This window comes from Muscardinus avellanarius (assembly GCF_963383645.1).
Source record: "Muscardinus avellanarius genome assembly, chromosome: 9".
In the NCBI taxonomy this organism is placed as follows: domain Eukaryota; kingdom Metazoa; phylum Chordata; class Mammalia; order Rodentia; family Gliridae; genus Muscardinus; species Muscardinus avellanarius.
In genome coordinates, this window is record NC_137795.1 from 15380760 (window position 1) to 15399990 (window position 19231).

The 19231-nt window shown below is 46.5% G+C and overlaps 1 protein-coding gene across 1 annotated transcript in view; it reads right to left on the bottom strand.

The window, feature by feature from the left end:
• Nucleotides 1–19231, bottom strand: part of LOC308267199 (protein cordon-bleu-like) — a gene marked incomplete at both ends in the record, with an annotated part of 75221 nt that overhangs the window by 37205 nt on the left and 18785 nt on the right. The window contains one exon of the mRNA XM_080701762.1: nt 1322–1495. Within this exon, the coding sequence (XP_080557888.1) occupies nt 1322–1495 (174 nt within the window). The remainder of the gene's footprint in view (nt 1–1321; nt 1496–19231) is intronic.

A 19231-nucleotide genomic window follows, 5' to 3' on the forward strand; every position in this document is an offset into this window, starting at 1 on the left:
ACTTTTTCAGAATTGAACGTCTGAGTCCAATGTCCATCCCTGAAGATGGTCCCTGCCACACTTCGCCTGAGAGAAGAGGAGCCTAGAATAATAAATATCATACTTTATGTTGTTGGCGGTGCTACATTCTAAGTTGGGAAAACAGAAATGATAATTTCCCCTTTTCTCTGTGGGGGGAATATTCTAAGACCCCTCCCCAATGGAGGCCTGAAACCTCATATAGTGAAAACCCTGTATACTCAATGTATTTTTCTCTACCTACATACATGCGTATGATAAAATTTTACTTTTTTCCTTGAAGAAAACCCTTTATAGCTTCTCTGTGGCATATCCTAACCATTGGCGTGGCTATTCTTGCTCGTTAGAACCACTATTAAATATAAAATGAGGGTGACTTAAAATCCTTTTAAACTGAGACCATTGATTGTAATGGAGTCGGCTACTAGACGAGGAACAGGTGGGTAAGGTATACAGAGTGAATACACTGGACAAAGGGATGAGTCCCATTCCAGGCAGGACACGGTGTCACCGGGTGCGATTTCACAATGCTACTCTGAAAAGCATGAACTTCAAAATTTGTCAGTTGTTTCTGAAATTTTCCATCCAGTCTTTTCAAATCATGGTTGGCCAAGGGCAACTGACACTGAATACGTGAAGCCACAGTTTGATGGTTTACTGTCAAAAGTAAACCTGAAAGAGAGAATTTGATGTCTCAATATTTTCAAGCCTCAGCAGAAAGGCCCAGCGAGGACCAGGGGGAAGGAACTTGCTGCAGAAGATAAGCCTCCCCCATTAGCACTAATGGCTCCATGGTTTGCAAAGCCCTTCAGTGACTCTGAAGATAAACGTTACAAAGGACGCTTCTTATCTACGGGGCTCACAAAACACATTTCATGGCGCACTCAAGGCAACTCAATATGCAGAAATATTCTCAGCTCTCCTGTGAACCTGAATTTGGGGCATCTGTGGATTACATATCATCTCTATCTCCTACAAACCTCAGATTTTTGAGGCGCCCTTTACCTCTGTGCCTTTCTCACCACACTGACACCCTTGCACCCAAATTTCAGGGCTAAAATAGAATACATGTTAATCCACAAGCACAGGTCTTAAATACTGAAGGTCCCAAAATAGCTTTCTGCCTTCCATCACTGGAGCCGAGTGATATCTCACCTCTAAATTCTAAATAAAGCTCAAAAGTTCACCGTCAACACTTGGCTTGCTCAAATCACAGATGTGAGGAATCACAGTGTTTCCGGGGAGCTGCTGGAGAGTCGAGTGGACTGTTCACAAGAAGCCTGGAGGCCACGCGGTCCCTTACCTTTTCCGATGACTTGTCTTGAACCGATGGCCCTGGACTTGGAGGAGGAGGGGCTCTGCGCTTCTTCATCTCCGACTTCACCGACACCCCTGAGATGTTGCCCAGGGAGAGGGATGGACCCAGCGTGAGGGACCGTGAGCGTAGAGACGGGGAGTTGGGTGTCGTTAAGCAGCCCTGGCCGGAAAGAGACAAACAGGAGGTGGTCAAGAAGAGGGCTTCTCTGTGGGATGCTCAGACCTGGAGCAAAGCGAGGAGCTGTGTTCTCGAGTTTTCTCACGGGCTTGAATTGGAGCAAGATCTCTATTTCCATATTCCTGGGGAACTTAGAGGATGCCGTATGACAGATTAGGCTGTAAAGGCTTACTTTCCTACAAACAACAGACATTTTTAAACCTCTAAGATGAACGCTTGGCAGCTTAAATCACTTTAATATTTCCATACAACCTGCACATATTAACTAGCCCCCTTAAAATTTTAACCTGTTATTAGAGCAGCTTTCTTGACATCAAAGAAAGGAAGAAGTTGTGATGGGAAGGAGACCGACCATCTTTGCCCACTTGAGAAGTCCTTCACCTGCTACCATTTTTTTCTAATATTCAGAAGTTAAGCAGAAGTGATGGAGTGGTAAGAGCAATCTGCTTTGAAAGGCTCTCTCTGACCATCAGTGCAAAACTTAGTGATACATACCCAGTAAACTAAAACAAAAGTAACCCAACACCCAACTAAAAGCTCTCATGGTACAATTCCCACACTAGGAAACAGGCTAAAGGACATAAGGATCTTTTCAATCCTTTATCTTCCCTGAGTCTGTTTGATAGAAAAATACCAGTATCTGTCTCCAAAGAGTATTTAGAGAGCTAGCGTACTAATTTCCAATTAAAAACAAAATGTTGGCCATGGCTGACCTTGAGACTGCATCTCACCTTACTGATCAACCTTCGTCTACAGCAAATGTGACCCCAGACACAGTGCTCGCTGAGTTAATGCAGATGGGGTAAGCCACAGAGCCCAGAGCCGCCAAATTGCCTGCGTTTGATTTCTGGCTTTGCCGCTTGTAAGTCACCTGACCTTGGGCAAGTTTTAACTTTCTCTTTGCCTGGGTTTATCTCTTCTAAAATGAGGGTCAAGAGTTCCTCCATCTCAGAGCTATCATTGTAAACTAAATGAGCCATCGTACATAAAAGGACTCGCCACAGGTCTTGGCACAAAGTAAGCACAACTTGGTAAAGCATTACTTTGTAAATGTGCTGTAAGCATTAGTACAATGTAGTGCGCACTCCCACGGATTATGCATAGCTTTCTCCCCATTAGAACCCGAAGACCGTGCTCATCACCCGATTTACCCATATGCTTAGCTTCTAAGAGCCGTGGGGCCCGAGGCCTCTGAGTTCACATTTGTGGGAATGCGCTGGTGCCTGAGCCCCCGAGCAGCTCTGATCTCGTGGTGCGTGTAATGAACCTGCGGGCAGGGTTCCCTGGGAATGTTAGGAGCTAGTTGGACATTAGCAGGTAGACTGGCTGGGCTGGATGGGTAAAGCTAAGCCCACGAGTAGAGCCCCACTTTAAAGCCCTGTCCCCGTTGGAGGGTAGAAGACATTTAAACTCACTAAGGTGCAGTGGAAAGAGATGGTAACTTCCCCAAATACAGGTGCATGGGGGAGAGGCTGTCCGGGAGTAAAGCTCATCACGTGGGCAACTCCAGCCTCTGGAAGGCAATCCTGCTGCTCTGACCTTCCCCTTCCTCAGGTCCTGTGGTGCCTTTCTCACACAAAAAACCTCCTGAGCTTGCACAGGTGCTTTTTCTGTGTGAATGGTTTTTATGCAGAGGAGCAAGAACTGAAGTGCCGCCCAGGGAATAATATTAAAGTCTTTCACCTGGTAACAGGAGCAGCTAATTCTCCTTGGCTTGTTGAGGAACTGTATAAAACGTTATCCACGGCGTTCCCAGCCAGAATGGGTTCCAGTTTCTCCTCATTGTTACCAATACTTATTTCCTATTAAGAAATATTATGGCTGGGCGTGGTGGCACACAGTTGTAATCCCAGCATCTGGGAGGCTGAGACAGGAGGATTATGGTTCGCAGACAGCCTCAGCTACTTAATGAGGCCCCTTGCGACTCAGTGAGAATCTGTTTCAAAATTAAGAATTAAAAAAATAGGGTTAAGAGTGTAGAGCAGAGGTAGAATGCCTCTGGGTTCAATCATCAGTGCTGCAGAAAAATAAATTTAAAATAAAAATATATAAGCCAGGGGTGGTGGTGCACACTTGTATTCCTATTCTTAGGAGGTTGAGGCAGGAGGATTGGGGTTTGCGGCCTGCCTCAGCTACTTAGTGAGGCCCTCTGCAAGTTAGGGAGACCCTGTTTCAAATTAAAAAAAAATAGAGCTGCAGGGTGTAGCTGATAGGTAGAATGCCACTGGGTTCAATCCCCAATACCACAAAAAATTAGTAAAATAAAATAAATATATAAAAAAAAATCTATCATGGTAAGCAATAGCAAGCAACAGCCTGGTATTGCTTGCGCTCAGACACAAGTGCTACTACCCTTCAGTTTTCTGCGAAGGCTTTTAAGACCCATGATTTTCTTGGGCTTAAATCTGAAAGCCGAGGGACAAGACGCTGCAGGAAGGCTGCTTTTTGTGCCAGTGATGCTTCCTAGGGAGACGCCAAGCTTCACAGAAACCTGTGCCCTCGCCACATATGGAGTTCTGCTGGGAGGGAGGAAAGGGTGCTGTAACCTGACACTCAGAAAACTGGCCAATGCCAAGTACACGTTCACAGAAGATGTGGTTTCTTCCACTTTTGATAAATATTTCTTCTTAAGAATGACCTCAGTCATAGTGAGACCTTAGACAGCTGAAGTCAGACGCTCAAAGCGCTCCCACCCCAATTCTCCCCTAAAACTCCTGCCTCTGATTTTCTCCTGGCAAAGGGACATCTCACAATCGATTATCTATGTCTCTGGAACTTAACTGAATTTTGACAGGACAGGTGTGATTTTATCCCAAAGCGGCTTGACATAGCCAAGAAACAACTCTTTCTCCCCTACCCCCCATTCCTAAGGAGAAAGTCTCTAGGGTCCAGCAGATCTCCCCACCAACGCCTCTCCTTAGTCCTGGTACTCCACGGTTTCATTCAACCTTCCACCCATTCTTGGCTGATAGCCAAGAGGACGTGTGGCTTGACTCCTTCCTTCTTTTCCTACGCCTGAAATGGGCACACAGAATTGAGAAAACAATCAAAAAAATAATTTGGGAAGCCGGGCATGGTGGCACACACTTGTAATCCCAGCATTCGGGAGGCTGAGACCAGAGGATCACAGTTCCCAGACAGCCTCAGCTACGTAGTGAGGTCCTCTGTAACTTGGTGAGACCCTGTTTCAAAATAAAAAATAAAAAATAGGGCAGGGGGTGCAGCTTGGAGGTCAAATGCCCCTGGGTTCCATCTCCAGGTCCACAAAATAATAATAATAACAATAATAATAATAATAATAATAATAATAATAATTTGGGAAGATGACACTGTGAAGTACTGGGTGTCCTTTAAAACACCAAGTCATCTCAACATTAAATACAATGGGCAGCCATACAGTCTTCAAGTCAATACAACCTTCCACCCAAGCCTCCTCAGCTGGCTCCTGCTAGAGAGTTCCATGAAGGGTGCAGTGGGGCTCCATGCAAGAGAGCCTCGGTTTCCTGTTCTCTGTCTAAACTGGTCAGCATCTTTTTTACTTCCCTAGAATATCAAGTTCTTTTCATGTAGGGCAGTGAGTCACACCTTCCTCCAAAAGTGGGTGCCAGCTACACAGAGTTGAGCTATCACCATCTTATCATAAATTTACAGGAATGTGGCCAGAGAAATCATTAAGAAAAAGTGATAAAGCCGGCCATGGTGGCACACACTTGTAATCCCAGAATTTGGAAGGCCGAGACAGGAGGATCGCAGTTTGCGGCCAGCCTTAGCTACTTAGTGAGGCCCTTTGCAAATCAGTGAGACCCTGTTTCAGAATAAAGAATAAATGAAAGGGCTGGGAGTGTAGTTTGGAGGCAGAATGCCCCTGGGTTCCATCCCCAGTACAGCAAGAAACAAAGAAAGAAAAAGAAAGAAGGAAGGAAGGAAGGGAGGGAGGGAGGGAGGGAGAGAGATAACAGAGAAAAAGCCCAAAGCAAATGCGAGGTTCTGTCACAGGCGTCAAGAAACTTTGGTCTGTGCAGTAGGAACTTCCACCTGGGGAAGTTGCTGTCAATGAAGGGGAAAGACCATAGAGTCCACCCACCAGGATAATACAGGAGCTATCCATATCACCACGCCACCGACAGCCAAGGAATTCACCCAATCTGCCCAGCAGAAGGTATCAATGATCCAATCCTATCATACACACATCTGGGGATGAGGGAGGAAGAAAAAGTAGAAAGGAGCCGTTTCGGGATCTGCGTATTCATTCCAAATGAGATCATCATCACCACAACAGTTGATTTGGCCACAGGTCTGAATTTTAAATTAAAATACTTTTATGTATAGGGGTGAACAGGATGCATTAGTTTGAGATGCACTATTTGTATTTATTAGCAAGTCTGTTTTCTCGTATTTGATTTCTATGGTAACCCTGGCTTAATACTGCTGGCAAGGACAAGAAGTCCTTTGCACACAGCATGTGTGTGCACCCTGAGGACTCCCGGAGGAGCGCTGAGCCTCTTGGAAAAGTCCTGAGCCCCTGAGAGGTCTGTGGATGGACTTTCAGCTTGGCCTCCAGCATCAGGCCCTGCCTCTTTCTGTTATCTGGCCTGACCTTGCAGGTTCAGATTCTGTGGTTTTTCTGACATGAAGCTGGCATCCTCCCACTAAGATGCCATCTCTTGTTAGAAATATAAAAATGGGCAGAAGGTGCCCATACCCATAGAACAGCATGTACCAGGGTGATGGCACCCAAGCATGAAAGGCCAGGAAGACAAAAGCCAGGAAGATGGCCCGGTCCAGAGACAGTTTCCTGCTCTGAAGGCCAGCGGTTCTGGGGGAGATCCAGTGGCATGGTGGACTGTCACTCCATCTGTCCACTTCAGCATGAACAAGTAAGGGCAGATGGGAGGAAGACCGCAGCCACCGTTATCAGGGATAATGCTGTAGTCCATGGGGTACGGAGAGCAGATCCACCTGCTGATATCTTTGCAATTCAAAGAGGAGGCCCAGCTCCCATCTTTCCTGCATGGGTAACGGGGACCTATTCAATACACCCGCAAGGTGCACATCCCTATGTGCAAAGAGCTCCCTGCCCCCCATCACACACACACTGTGAAGCCCGGTGTTGCCCAGTGTGTTGCAGCTGCTGGCCAGGGAGGGCCCTTGGCTCCGGGATCCCAGGCCAGTGGATGGGCAGACCTGACCCTCATGGAGAACTGGCAGGAGGAAGCTTGGTCAATGATGCTCAGCCTTCTCCCAGAACTGAGTCCTCCAGGCCAAAGGTTCTTACACCACTGACCTAGAGAGAGTCCTTTCTCCCCCCATCCTCCTTTGTTTCATCTTTCTCTCAGAACTGGAGCTGTGCATTGGCTCCCTTAGAATCCGGTTCCATCCTAGTAGGACCCTCGGGGCCAACCACCTTTTGAGCAAAGGCTCGTGTGCTTCTCAGCATCTCCCTCTGCCCCTGGGGCCCCATCTCCCTCCATCCTCTCTCCACAGCTGGTTCCTATGCCTTGGCCCAAGTTCTGTCCACACGTCTGAAGTTCCCTTCTGTTCTCTCTCCTGCCCGGCCGACGTAAATGCCCTCCGGCTTTCCACAACGCATTCCTAAATGTACTCAGCCTGGGAACCCTGCCAACTGGTACAGTGCCCGCGGCTCTCATTTTCTGGTCTCACTTGTCCCAGGTCCTCATGTTCTAATAACCCTGCCGAGTGAGACCAGGCAAGTGATGCCAGGGGAGGGGCGAAGCCAGCCACGGAGAGCCCAGGGCTTCTGTGGCATGGCTGAGCACCGTGTGTGTCTGGGTGAACGTGTGGACACCCGGCCCATCTCTAACTCACTCTTGCCACAAAAGAATTCCTTATCATTGTATATCTTCAAGGCCACAGTTCCGACTGAAGCCCAGAAGCCTCAGGCCCCTGGCTCCCCACTCATGCATTACTGTTTCAAGTTTGTGTCCTAAGACAAACCTCACATTCCCATGCTAGCAGGTGCCACGACACCAATCCTGGGAGCTGATCGTCCCCTCATGGCGGGGCCACCTTGTTCAGCCTCTTGGGCTGATTTGGTCTCTATTTTCTGCAAGATAATGTAAAACCTGAGGGCCCGTCACTTCTCCAGTGAAGTCGTCTCTTGCCAGTTGCCAGAGAAGCTCCCGGTTCCGAGTCCTGCATCCTACTGAGGTCAATCATTTCTCCAGAAAGGGCAGGAGCAGGTGCTACGCGGGAGGCCTTACACCTACGGCCACACACAGGTTTGTCTGGAACCCAACTTCTTCCCAAACCACACTCTTTCTAGTCCTGTCCCTGTCTTCACACCACAATGAAAGCAACCAGCCAGGGTTTCTCTCTCACATCCTGAGTGATTTTGCAAGCTGCCTGTTACACCTGCTGGAATGAGCAAGCACACCGGTATCTCCCGTTGCGACTACGGAGTTCAGTGGGTTTGCTATCTCCAAGACTGGAGTCGCTGCCCACATGGTTATGTTATGATTTTCCCCAGGATGTCTAGGCCATGGATACAAACTTTAGAACATCTCCATTTTCTTTATTTCCTTAAAAGCCCCAGTAGGCTGGTGTTTTCTGGAACAGTATTTCTATGCAAGTGGTGGTGAAAACAAAGTCCTACAGCTTCCACGGGAATCGCAGGCAGTGCAAAGAAGAGAGGAAGGCAGAAAGCCACGGCAGCTAAGTGTCCTGTGCACCCAAGAAGCCCTTCAGCAGACACCCAGGTTCTCCATCAACCATGAGTAGCTGAACCATCCCGCTCCTACCGTCCTCACTCAGCAGGCCTGTGATCTAGACAGCTTTTTGCATTTCTGGTAGGCTGGGCATAGTGGCACATACCTGCAATCCCAGTACTTGGGAGGCTGAGACAGGAGGATCACAGGTTCGAGGGCAGCCTCAGCCACTTAGTGAGCCGCTCTGCAAGGTAGTGAGTAAAGAATGTGATTGAAAGAGGCTTTAGAAAAGGAAAGGAATTCACGGGCCAGTGGATGGTGTTCAGCCCATGGCATCCAGACATAACTAGTCAATCCCAGAAGCCTTCTCCATTCAGGGCTCCAGGAAGTACCCACTGACACACAGGGCTGGCACAGGTGATGTGCTTGTTTTTAATTGCTGCCCTTTGATTATCCTCAACATAAATGTTAACATTTACCTGGGGTCCCTGGAGATGCTGCAGGAGAAGCGTACTTCTCCAACACTCCAGGAGAAAGCAGAACTCTACCTGGCCTTCTCTCAGCCTAGGTAACAAGTTGAGGGGGGTCAAACCTGGGCTGCTATCAGACGATGGTTACAATTGGTTCCATGGCTTGGGTTTAGACCATGTGTGTCCACAGTCAGGTGTGGACAGAGACTACAAGCTCCACCATTCGTAGGGTGAGACTGCTGCTTCTTGTCATGGGGTGCTGGCTTTTTGGGGTGACTTTTCCCAGCACAAACTTATAAAGTTGGGATGTCAGCTCTGGACCTGAGCCCATCTGTAACCACTTTTCAGATCCTCATTGGTTCTCTTGATGGGGAAGAGCTCTTTCCTCAGGGTGAGAGCCACTTACCCCCAGCCTCCAGCAGCACTCACAGCTTTCTCTCATGTGGATCTGACCCCGAGTCACCTTGGGGCAAGATGCAGAGTCTGGCAAGAATCCTGTGCTACATCAGTAGACAAAGGCAATGCTGAGCTCTCAAGGGCTGGTCTTCTGGCCAACTACCACCCTCCGCTGCTCCCTGCAGGGTGGTGCAGGGCCCCACCTCACCTCAGCTGCTAGACATGAACAGACTTTTCCAACCTCAGGGCATGGGCTGATACTCAAGTCCTCGGGCCCTGCATTTTAGAAAGCCCAAACCTACGTAGATTTTGTGTGCCGAATGCTATCCCAACTGGTTCTGTGGTACCTGCAGTCTGTGGCCCATAAGGATGTTGAGTTCCGGAGCCCCTGAATGCACAGAGGCCTCTTTCCTCCAGACCTTAAGGGTCAGAAAAGCTGAATTCCAGCCAGAAGAAGCGTCACCCATCGGAGTGGGGCACCCTTCTTGTGGTCTCCACAGGATACTGAAAAGTGACTGGTGGAGCTAAGAAAGGAGGAAAGGTAGATAAGGCAATGCTCTGACTTTTGCAAAACGAAATTGAAGCCTTGTTAGCAGTTCAATAGATATCCTTCACGATAGTGTGTTTCACAAACCCACAGAAGGAGAGGAAGTGTAGACACTTAGGGTAAATTATAGCCGACCTGCAGCAGCATCTAGCAAGTCCTATAATTTCTAGGTCAGGAGGAAGCTACCAAACTATAAAACAAACTGAGAAACAATCACGCCAGCCAAATTAGAGGAAGGCGTCCTGGCTCCTGGATCAGGAGTGGAGAGCACACCAGGGTCTGGCTTCGGCCAGAGGGAGACAGAGATTCACACCAGGAGCCTCTTGGACATGTGGGGCCGCCCTACCGCCTGCTCACCCTTGGCTGGCACCTTCTGGGGCCCGTGGCCCTAACTCAGATATATTAGCAAGATATTTCTTTTTTGTTGTGGTACTGGGGGTGGAACCCAGCGCCTTTTCTACTCCCGGGCTATACTACCGGGCATATTTTATACTTTATTGGGAAGCAGGGTCCAACTAAGTTGCTGAGAGCCTTGCTAAGTAGCTGAGGCTGGCTTTGAACCTGTGCGATCCTCCTGTCTCAGCCTCCCAAGCACAGGGATTACAAGCGTGTGCCACCACGCCCAGCTCACAAGGTATTTCTTTCATGATCTGATTTTGGTTTAGTAGCCACTGCCAAATCATATATCATATGCTCTCCAGACAAAATAAACTCTTATTTTTAAAAAAGTTTTTTTTTTTTTTTTTCGTAATGGGGATGGAACCCAGGTGTTATTCTACCTCTGAACAACAACCCCAGCCCTATTTCTTTATTCTTCAGTTTGAAACAAGGTCTTATTGAGTTTCAAAGGGCCTCAACAAGTAGCTGAGGCTGTTTGTGAATAGCGATCCTCCTGTCTTAGCCTCCCAAAAGCTGTGATTACAAGCATGCACTACCACATCTGGCTTCTTACTCAAATTTTTAATTAGTGTAATTTTATGTGCATGCCTGACTTCTAATGTAGGTTCCATAATTTTTAATGTGCAGCAGTTTCAGCAGTGGTGCCATGAAGACTTAAGTGTCGTGAGAGGATACTGCTAAGTTGAAGGAGACCTAGGCCGGAGGAGAAGCAGCCCAGAGGCTGATGAGACCTGGGACAGATGAACAGACATGGCGAGTGCCCCGGCGATGGCTGTTAACTTCTGACTTACACAAGGATGTAAGAAGAGGGGCTTCTGGGTGCGGTGTCACATGCTTGTAATCCCAGCACTTGGGGGGCTGAGACAGGAGGATCTCTGTTCGTGGACAGCCTCAGCTACTTAGTGAGGTTTTCTGCAACTTAGTGAGAACTTGTGTCAAAATAAAAAATAAAAAACAGGCCTGAGGGTATAGCTCGGAGGTAGAATGGCCCTGGGTTGCATTCCCAGTACTACACACACACACACACACACACACACACACAAAGAAATTTGAAGAGGGTCCATTTTAACTACAAGTCAAGCAAAAAGTCAATTAGTCTGCAACACTGGGCGAGCCCTTGGACCTGCAGCTTGTCTAAGCCTCCCCTGGCTTTTCAGTTTTCAATCAAACTGCGCTGGCCAGCGGCATGGTCACTCCGTCCTACTCCTTCGGTCCTCATACTCTCTCCCGCTAGCTGCCCAGTACTTCTGTTTGCAGAACAGCTTCGTTTCTATGGAAACAATCTCTCCCAGCACCTCTCACTGGCACGTCTGCAGACCCAAAGGAGGAGAGAAAAATGGAGTGAGAAGCCAGTCCTTAATATTTTCAAAGATTCCCAAGTATTTCTTTGCTTCATTTAAATCCTTCTCTTTAGCCAGCGGTGCATGCTTGTAATCCCAGTACTTGGGAGGCTGAGACAGGAGGATGGCAGGTTTGGGGCCAGCCTCAGCAACTTGTGAGGCCCTCTGCAATCTAGTGAGACCTTGTTTCAAAATAGAGAATAAAATAAGGCTTAGGGTTGTAGGTCAGAGGTTGAATGCCCCTGAGTTCCATCCCTGACACACACACACACACACACACACACACACAGACACACACACACAGACACACACACACACACAAATAAGTTTAAAAAAATCTATCACTTTGAGCCATATAAAAAGGGCGTAATGGCTTCCTATAATTCTGCTTCCTGCTCTGGGAGAGGAGACAAAAACCCAACAAGATTCCAAAATTAAAAGCCATTTCATACACAAGTAAAGTGATCTCACTAATAGATTTGGAAGCTGCATCTCTTTCTTCCTTGTTTTATGATTTGCTTGGTGGATTCGGTGGCCTTGGAGAATGAGTGTTGGGGTAGTCTTAGAATATTTTTATTTCTTGTCCCTGTAAAAATGAATATTCCAGTTCTTTAGCCCCAGAGTTCTCTTAATTCACATCTTCCAACTGTGGCTGGGGCTTGGGATTCCTCTGAATGGGCGGCCGATGCATAGAACCCAAACCACACCCTTGTTTGTTAGGAAAGCGTGCCTTTTTACTTACAGGTAAGAACAGCTAGCCTGGCCTGCTAGGAAGTTACTGCTGAAATATGAAATTTAAACATTGCTGGTGTCTACTTTGGATTCAACTTTATCCTCTGTTGGGGGTGTGGGCTGCCAAGTAGGGCTGTTAAGTTCTTGTCAAACGTGTGCCCACTCAGGGAAAAAGCCCACCACAGAAAAAAGGGGGGGTTTTAAATGCTGCTTCACATACACAACACACACACACACACACACACACACACACACACACAGGCAAGTCAGTGTTGGCCTCTAAGTGCTGATATCCATGTTTCTTAATAACATGTTGCGGTTAAACTTGCTTTATTGTGCCAATTAATTATTGTTGCTAATAATTAAATCTATGCAGCGGCAAACTTATCTAGCAAATCATTTCTGAAGAATGAGAATAATAAAAGTGAGTCACCCCTACTCTAAGGCTAAAGCAAATCATCATTCTCTCCAAATTCACCTGCATAAATAACAATTCATTACTGAGCTGCTGCCAGGGAATATGTGTTACTAAACATTCTACTTCACCCTGCTCCGCGAGGCCGTCTTCACTCAAAATCTCTGCATTAAAAGTTACAGTGTTAGCCGGGCGTGGTGGCGCACGCTTGTTATCCCCGTGCTTGGGATGCTGAGACAGGAGGATCGCACAGGTTCGAAGCCAGCCTCAGCTACTGATTGAGGCTCTCAGCAACTCAGTGAGACCCTGACTCCCAATAAAGTATAAAATAGTTCTGGGAATGTCGCTTGGAGGTAGAATGCCCCTGGGTTCCAGCCTCAGTACCTCAGTACCACAAAAATAAATAAATAAATAAAAAAGTTATATAGTGTTGGGCAAGTCGGATAGATGCTTCAGCATTAATCCATGGGAACTATCCATTTTCATGAAGGATATAAAATATTAACAACTGAACCAGAAATCAATCCTCATTGGCTGTATTCTGAACATGACAGACCTCTGCTTAACGGATAATCATAGGCTCCTTACTCTAGTTTCCAGGTAACACAGTAGCTGATAAAATCAGTAATAATAATAATAATGATGATGATGGTTATGGTGATGATCGAGTCTAAAGTCATTCCTTTTGCTTGTTACCAATTGACAGCAATGTTTCAATAAAATCCAGGCTGCAACTGGTTGTTAACATCAGAAGATAACCTCCCAAGAGATAGCAGAAGTATTTTCTGGCACAGCCAGATCAGTACAGATGACCAGGAAGAAATTTTTAGAAACTATTATCTACCAGGGTCATAAAATACACACTATTTAGAAAACAGAGAATTTTGTTTGGTATTAATGAATATGACCCAGCCCACTTGTGCCCTTGGCTTCTTTTCTACAGACCTCCACCTCTGTCCTCTCCATCAGTTAAAGGCTGTTCAGAGGTGAGATGCCCAGGGGGTAGATTTGGTATGTAGCCTGGAGTGGCTTCCAGGTCCCACAGCATGGGACTGCATGGAATCTACACAGGAGAACAATACTCAGTAGCGCTCACTAGCAGGTAGCAGGTAGCAGTAGCAGGTAGGAGAGCCTGCATCAGCAGTCATAAAAGGCCAACACCCACACCTGCCTTTGAGCTCCACACAACCAACAGGTTCATGTTAACCACGGGAAATCAGGAAAATTCAGCTGCGAGGGGAAGTCATAGTCTGTAAACAATTGCTCTTCCAAAGGAATTAGCTTCACAACCATGAGCAATTATAACTCTACAAACACACTACACTACTCATGCACACACACGTTTGTATAAAATATTTCCATAAAGCTAGAAAATTGTGTAGATGATAAGAAACAGAAATATAGTATGCTCAAAGAAAATAAATACTAAACACAGTATGCTAGAAATACTCATGAAATATATATAATTCCCAACTAAAATACTCTGACTTAAAAAACAAAATTCAGAGCTCGGTGTGGTGGCACAGGCTTATAATCCCAATACTTGGGAGGCTGAGACAGGAGGATCCAGGTTCATGGATAGTCTCAGCTACTTAGTGAGGTTCTCTGCAACTTAGTGAGATCCTGTTTAATAAATAAAGAATAAAATAGGTCTGGAAGTGTAGCTCAGAGGTAGAATGGCCATGGGTTTAATCCCTGATGCCACAGACACAGACATACACACACACAAACCAAAATACATGCACGCTTGTAATCCCAGCACTTGGGAGGCTGAGAAATGAGGATCACACAAGTTAGAAGTCAGCCTCAACTGCTTAGTGAGGCTCTCAGCAACTCAGTGAGACCTTTTTCTAAATAAAGTATAAAATAGGTCTGGAAATATAGCTTGCAGGTAGAAAAAGCCCCTGGGTTCCACCCCCATACCAACAAAAAAAATACATATATATATATAATTATTATTATTATTATTATTATTATTATTATTTTTAAGCCAGGAATGCAAACTGATTCCTTTCTTACCCTCGGATTTCTCCTTCCTTTCCTATCTCCCCACAGTGTCCGGGCTGATCAGACGACCTCAACATGAAGCCTGAGTATCCCTGAAATGTCCTTTGCTGAGGTTCATCCCAGTGTCTCCTCCAAGAGGGGACATCAGGCTGCCGGGAATCAGCCAGCAGGATGATCACCCAGATGTACTCAGCTTTATTGGAGTCATCACTCAAAGGAATTGGGCTCACCTTGTAATTACAGACCTCGTGCATCACCCAGACCAGCAAACGCTCTGAGCCAAGTGAAGAAGGAGGAGGGCCTTCTGACCTTGATGTGAGGAGTCTCTGACACTCTGACTCCAGACTGAGGGTCAGGGATTGGGCAGCAGTATGTCAATGTTATAGTTACATATAAAATGTCCCCTAAAGAGTTCACTTATTAACATCAGGTAGTGTATATTATTACTCTACATGTTACTAATATGCAGGTAGTGGAATCATGTGGGTTATAATCCCAGCAGTGGATAAGTCTCTTGTAATGGATTGATCTGGGTGGTACCTGGTAGGCCAGTAGGGTGTGGCTGAAGAGAAGGCGTCTCTGGGGGTGTGGTCTTGGGGAGTATGTATATATAGTACCTCCTCCCTCTGACCTCTCTCTCTCTCTCCCTCTTCTCCTCTTCCTGTTCCTTCTCTTTCCTTCTTCTCTTTCTCTCTCCCTCTTCTCTTCTCTTCCTGTCCTTTCCCTTTCTCTCTCTCTCTTCTCTTTCTGTCCCTTCCCTTCCCTTCCCTTCCCTTCCCTTCCCTTCCCTTCCCCCCCTCTTCATTCCAGTTTTCATGATGTGAGACTCACAGCTCACATCTCTGCCTCTGTCTCCCACAGCCATTCCCCCAGATCCGAGGTCCCCAGCTTCACATGGACTGAATCCCAAACCATAAAAAAAAATAAATCTTCTTTCCTCTAAGTTACAAGGTCAGTCTTTTAGATTATAGCTGCAAGAATGCAGCCTGGAACACTCATCGTTCAGTCTTTCTCTAGCCACAGGTTTGTCTCCAAGGTAGGGTCACTGGGAGTTGGTGCACACACGTGCACACACACACGTGCACTAGCACACACACCACGGGCAAGATGGAGTGCATTAGGGTACACTTGCCAATCACACAAAGGGGTTGCTGGAGGAATGCAGGTTTGCTTCTTAGCTCTTCTCCCTCATTTCCCTCTTTAAACCATTGTAGGCCTAAAATAGGAGCAAAGATGGCCCCTGAGCTGGATCCCTGCTCAGAGATGAGCCACACAGAGTCCGAATCCCAGAAAAACTCTCAGCCCCTCTGTCCAGCGCCTCCTCACCCTTTCTCCTGAAGAGGAAGTCTCTCTCTGCCTGCTGCGCCCCTGGCCCTGGTTCTCGGCAGCCTGTCTGCCCCGGTGCCCCAAGTCCGAGTCCCATGATGCCACAGCGAGGCTGCACAAGGGCATCTGAGTGGGGCCAGGAAGCCATCCCAGGGCCTGTCTCTGTGTCCCAAGTCCTCTGGCGTGGTCTCTCCTACAGGCCAACATTAGTGTGCCCAGAGGAGTGGCACTAGGCCACAGGCCAAGGAGAGGGTCGGAGAGGAAGAGATGTGCCTCTGGGCCTAGTTATTGTTATTTTAGAGGAGACATTCTATTAAGATTCAGACTTGAGAAAATGAATCACCATTTTGGGAGACATATTTACTGTCTGACGTTGACATGGGCTGACTGTACTTAGGAATGTATTGTAAACTTGGAACTTGCTAAGATGATGGATTTTAAGTGTCCTATGAGGTCACAAGTCTGTGAAATATAAATACATTAATTAATTTGATTCAGCTAATCTGTAGTGAATACCTGTATCAAGATATCACGTGTTTGCAACAAATAGGTATAATGCTTATTTGTCAATTAAATCTAAAATGAAAAGAAATTACTCACTGTGAAGACATACAAAACATTGCACACTAGTGCAATCCTCTGTCACTATGATTATCAAAATAAATATAGTGACCTTCAAAAGGATGATTACACCTGGGCACTGTAGTGTACTTCTATAACCCTGGAGACTTGAGAGGCTAATGTAGGAGATTAGCATTTTGAGGCCAGCCTGGGCAACTTAGTGAGACCCTGTGTCAAACTAAAAAATAAAATAAAATAAAATAAAAAGAACTGTGGTGTAGCTCAGTAGAGAAGTGTCTGCCTAGCATGTACGAGGCCCTGGGTTCCATCACTAGCAACACCAACACACACACACACACACACACACACACACCATGGCCATTGCCCTGAGGAAGGAAGGAAGGAAGGAAGGAAGGAAGGAAGGAAGGAAGGAGAGAATGGAATGTGTTGGGCTCAGGGAAGCAATAACATTTGTTACTTGTTATATTTCTTAGAAATTAACAAAAAGATATGAGTCCTCTCATCTTTGTTAACTATGGATGGCTGATACTGACTGTGTGTGTGTGTGTGTGTGTGTGTGTGTGTGTGTGTGTGTGTGTATAATGTGCTCTGATTTGGAACCATGCAAAAAATTACAAATAGAGATGAGATCTTCCAGTGCAGCAAGTGTCTGAAGAGTGGGGTTCCAGCCCTACCAGAGAATGCAGCTGCCCTTCCTCCTGGTTGTCCACAGCCCTCGCAAGCCACTGCTCAACAGCAACAAAAAAGGAAAAAATATAGGTCCACCCAGGACACATCTGGAATGAAAAAGCCCAGAAAATACGATGACTTGGGGGATAAAGCAGAGGGAAAATAAAGGCCAAGCGTGGCAGAGACCACAGGAGGCAGGTGGGAGCCTCAGCCTAGACGAACTTGCCGCTGGGCGCCAGGCAGGTGCCAGGCCCAAGTGCAGGTGGGAGTGGGGAGCAAGTGTGTGGCCAGCCCTGCTCCAGGACTGTGCAGGGCAGGGGCCGAGGCTCAGGGCAGCCAACCACAGCCAGCCGGTCTGCTAAGGCTAGAGTGAAGCAGAAAAAGAAAGCTGTCTTCCCCAAAGGCAGAGACACCTTTAGGTAGAAAATACTCACTCCAAATGCAACCTGTCCTCCTGAGAGCCATGGCCAGAGGATTCTAATCCGCTGTGCCGGGACGAGGCTCTGATGGATCACAGAGACGTGACTGCTGAAGTCGGAATCCAAAGTCCAGCAAACAAAACCCAAAGCCACACTTTTCCCTTTTGTGTTGTGTCTGTGTGGGGTGGTTTTGTTTTGTTTGCGGTGCTGGTGGTGGAACCCAGGGCTTTGCACAGGCCGGGCAAGTACTAGAACCGTAAGCTGCACCCCAGCTTCCCTTTTATAAAGATCAGCCAGCTTTTCAAGTAGGAAGAGACCAGTTACAATTGCAAGCAACCTAAAGCACAATGTGATGTGTCTTCGTGTGCATAGAGAGAGGCTAGAAATGATAAGAAACCGTTGGACTGCAGGCATTCCGCACACTTCCTACTCCCATTCTGGAAATTTCTTTTCTGCTATTTGTTGTATATTTTCAAAACACTTTCTAGAGGTATAAGATAAACATTTAAAATGGCTATCCCTACAAAAATTGATTTCTAACCAAAATTAGATTTACCCAAAACAAGTGGCTCAGCCCTCGGGATGTATTTCTGGCTCTGGATTTGTGAACACTTCAAACAGAGCAGAGCTTTTCTGGCCCTGAACAGGGCTCTGCTGTGGCGATGCTGACACCCAGTGGTAGAATGGCTGCAGCGCAGGTCCTGGCTGCACCTGCAGGGTCTTTGTCATCCAGGGTGGGACCAGAGAGAGGCTTAAGGTAGAAACAGGCTATTTGGGGTGCTAGAGACTGACAGCCGATAGGCTGGAATGTCTTTGATGATGTATTTGTTCATTCTGGGTACTAGAGACAGAACTCAGGGGTGTTCTATCCCCGAGCTACAACCCCAGACCTTTTTAGTTTTTATTTTAAAACAGGGTCTCACTAAGTTGCAGAGGGCCTCACTAAGAAGCTGAGACTGGCCACAAATCGCAATCCTCCTGTCTCAGCCTCCCAAGTCCTAGGATTACAAGTGTGTGCGATCATGCCCTACTCCAAACCTACTTATTAATGAGTTTGTTTCCCTCTGCCGATTCGATGGTGTTGACTGGATTGCCTACTAGATCTCCATATATATATAATGGCTTTAGTGTTCTAGTCTGTTTTATTGCTTTTATTATTGCACTACCAATCTGTTTTAGTGTTTAAAAAAATTTAAATACATTGGAAAAATGAGTAAGGCTTGCCCATTCCTCACGCTCCTTGGGGGATCTCCTGGGGACTTTTGCTTATTTATTTTTCCAAGGAAACTTCATAATTGAGTTGCTTAGATTGAAAAGAAAAGCTGATTGACCTGAAGAAGTTGAATCACCCTGGCTAAGAATGCCCACTCACATGTTTACATTCGTACAGTTCTCCAGTTGTGTAGAGAATTTTATAATTGTTATCATAAATGCTTTGGATGTTTCCTATTGAATTCTCCCTTAGGTCCTATCTACCTATAATCTATCTGTCTGTCTGTCTGTCTGTCTCTGTCTATCTGTCTGTCTATCTATCTATCTATCTATCTATCCATCACATCTCTCTATAGACGTTCAATTCTGTTCCGTGAATGAGAGAGAAAATACATAAAACCTCACACCCATTACACTACTCACTACAAACTTTAATGAATCAACGGACCTCTCAAACCATCCTCTCTTGATTTAAGTTTTTTTATAGCAAAGAAAACAGCGTTGCTGATGTGTTTTGTCCGGACACTGCTTAAGATTGC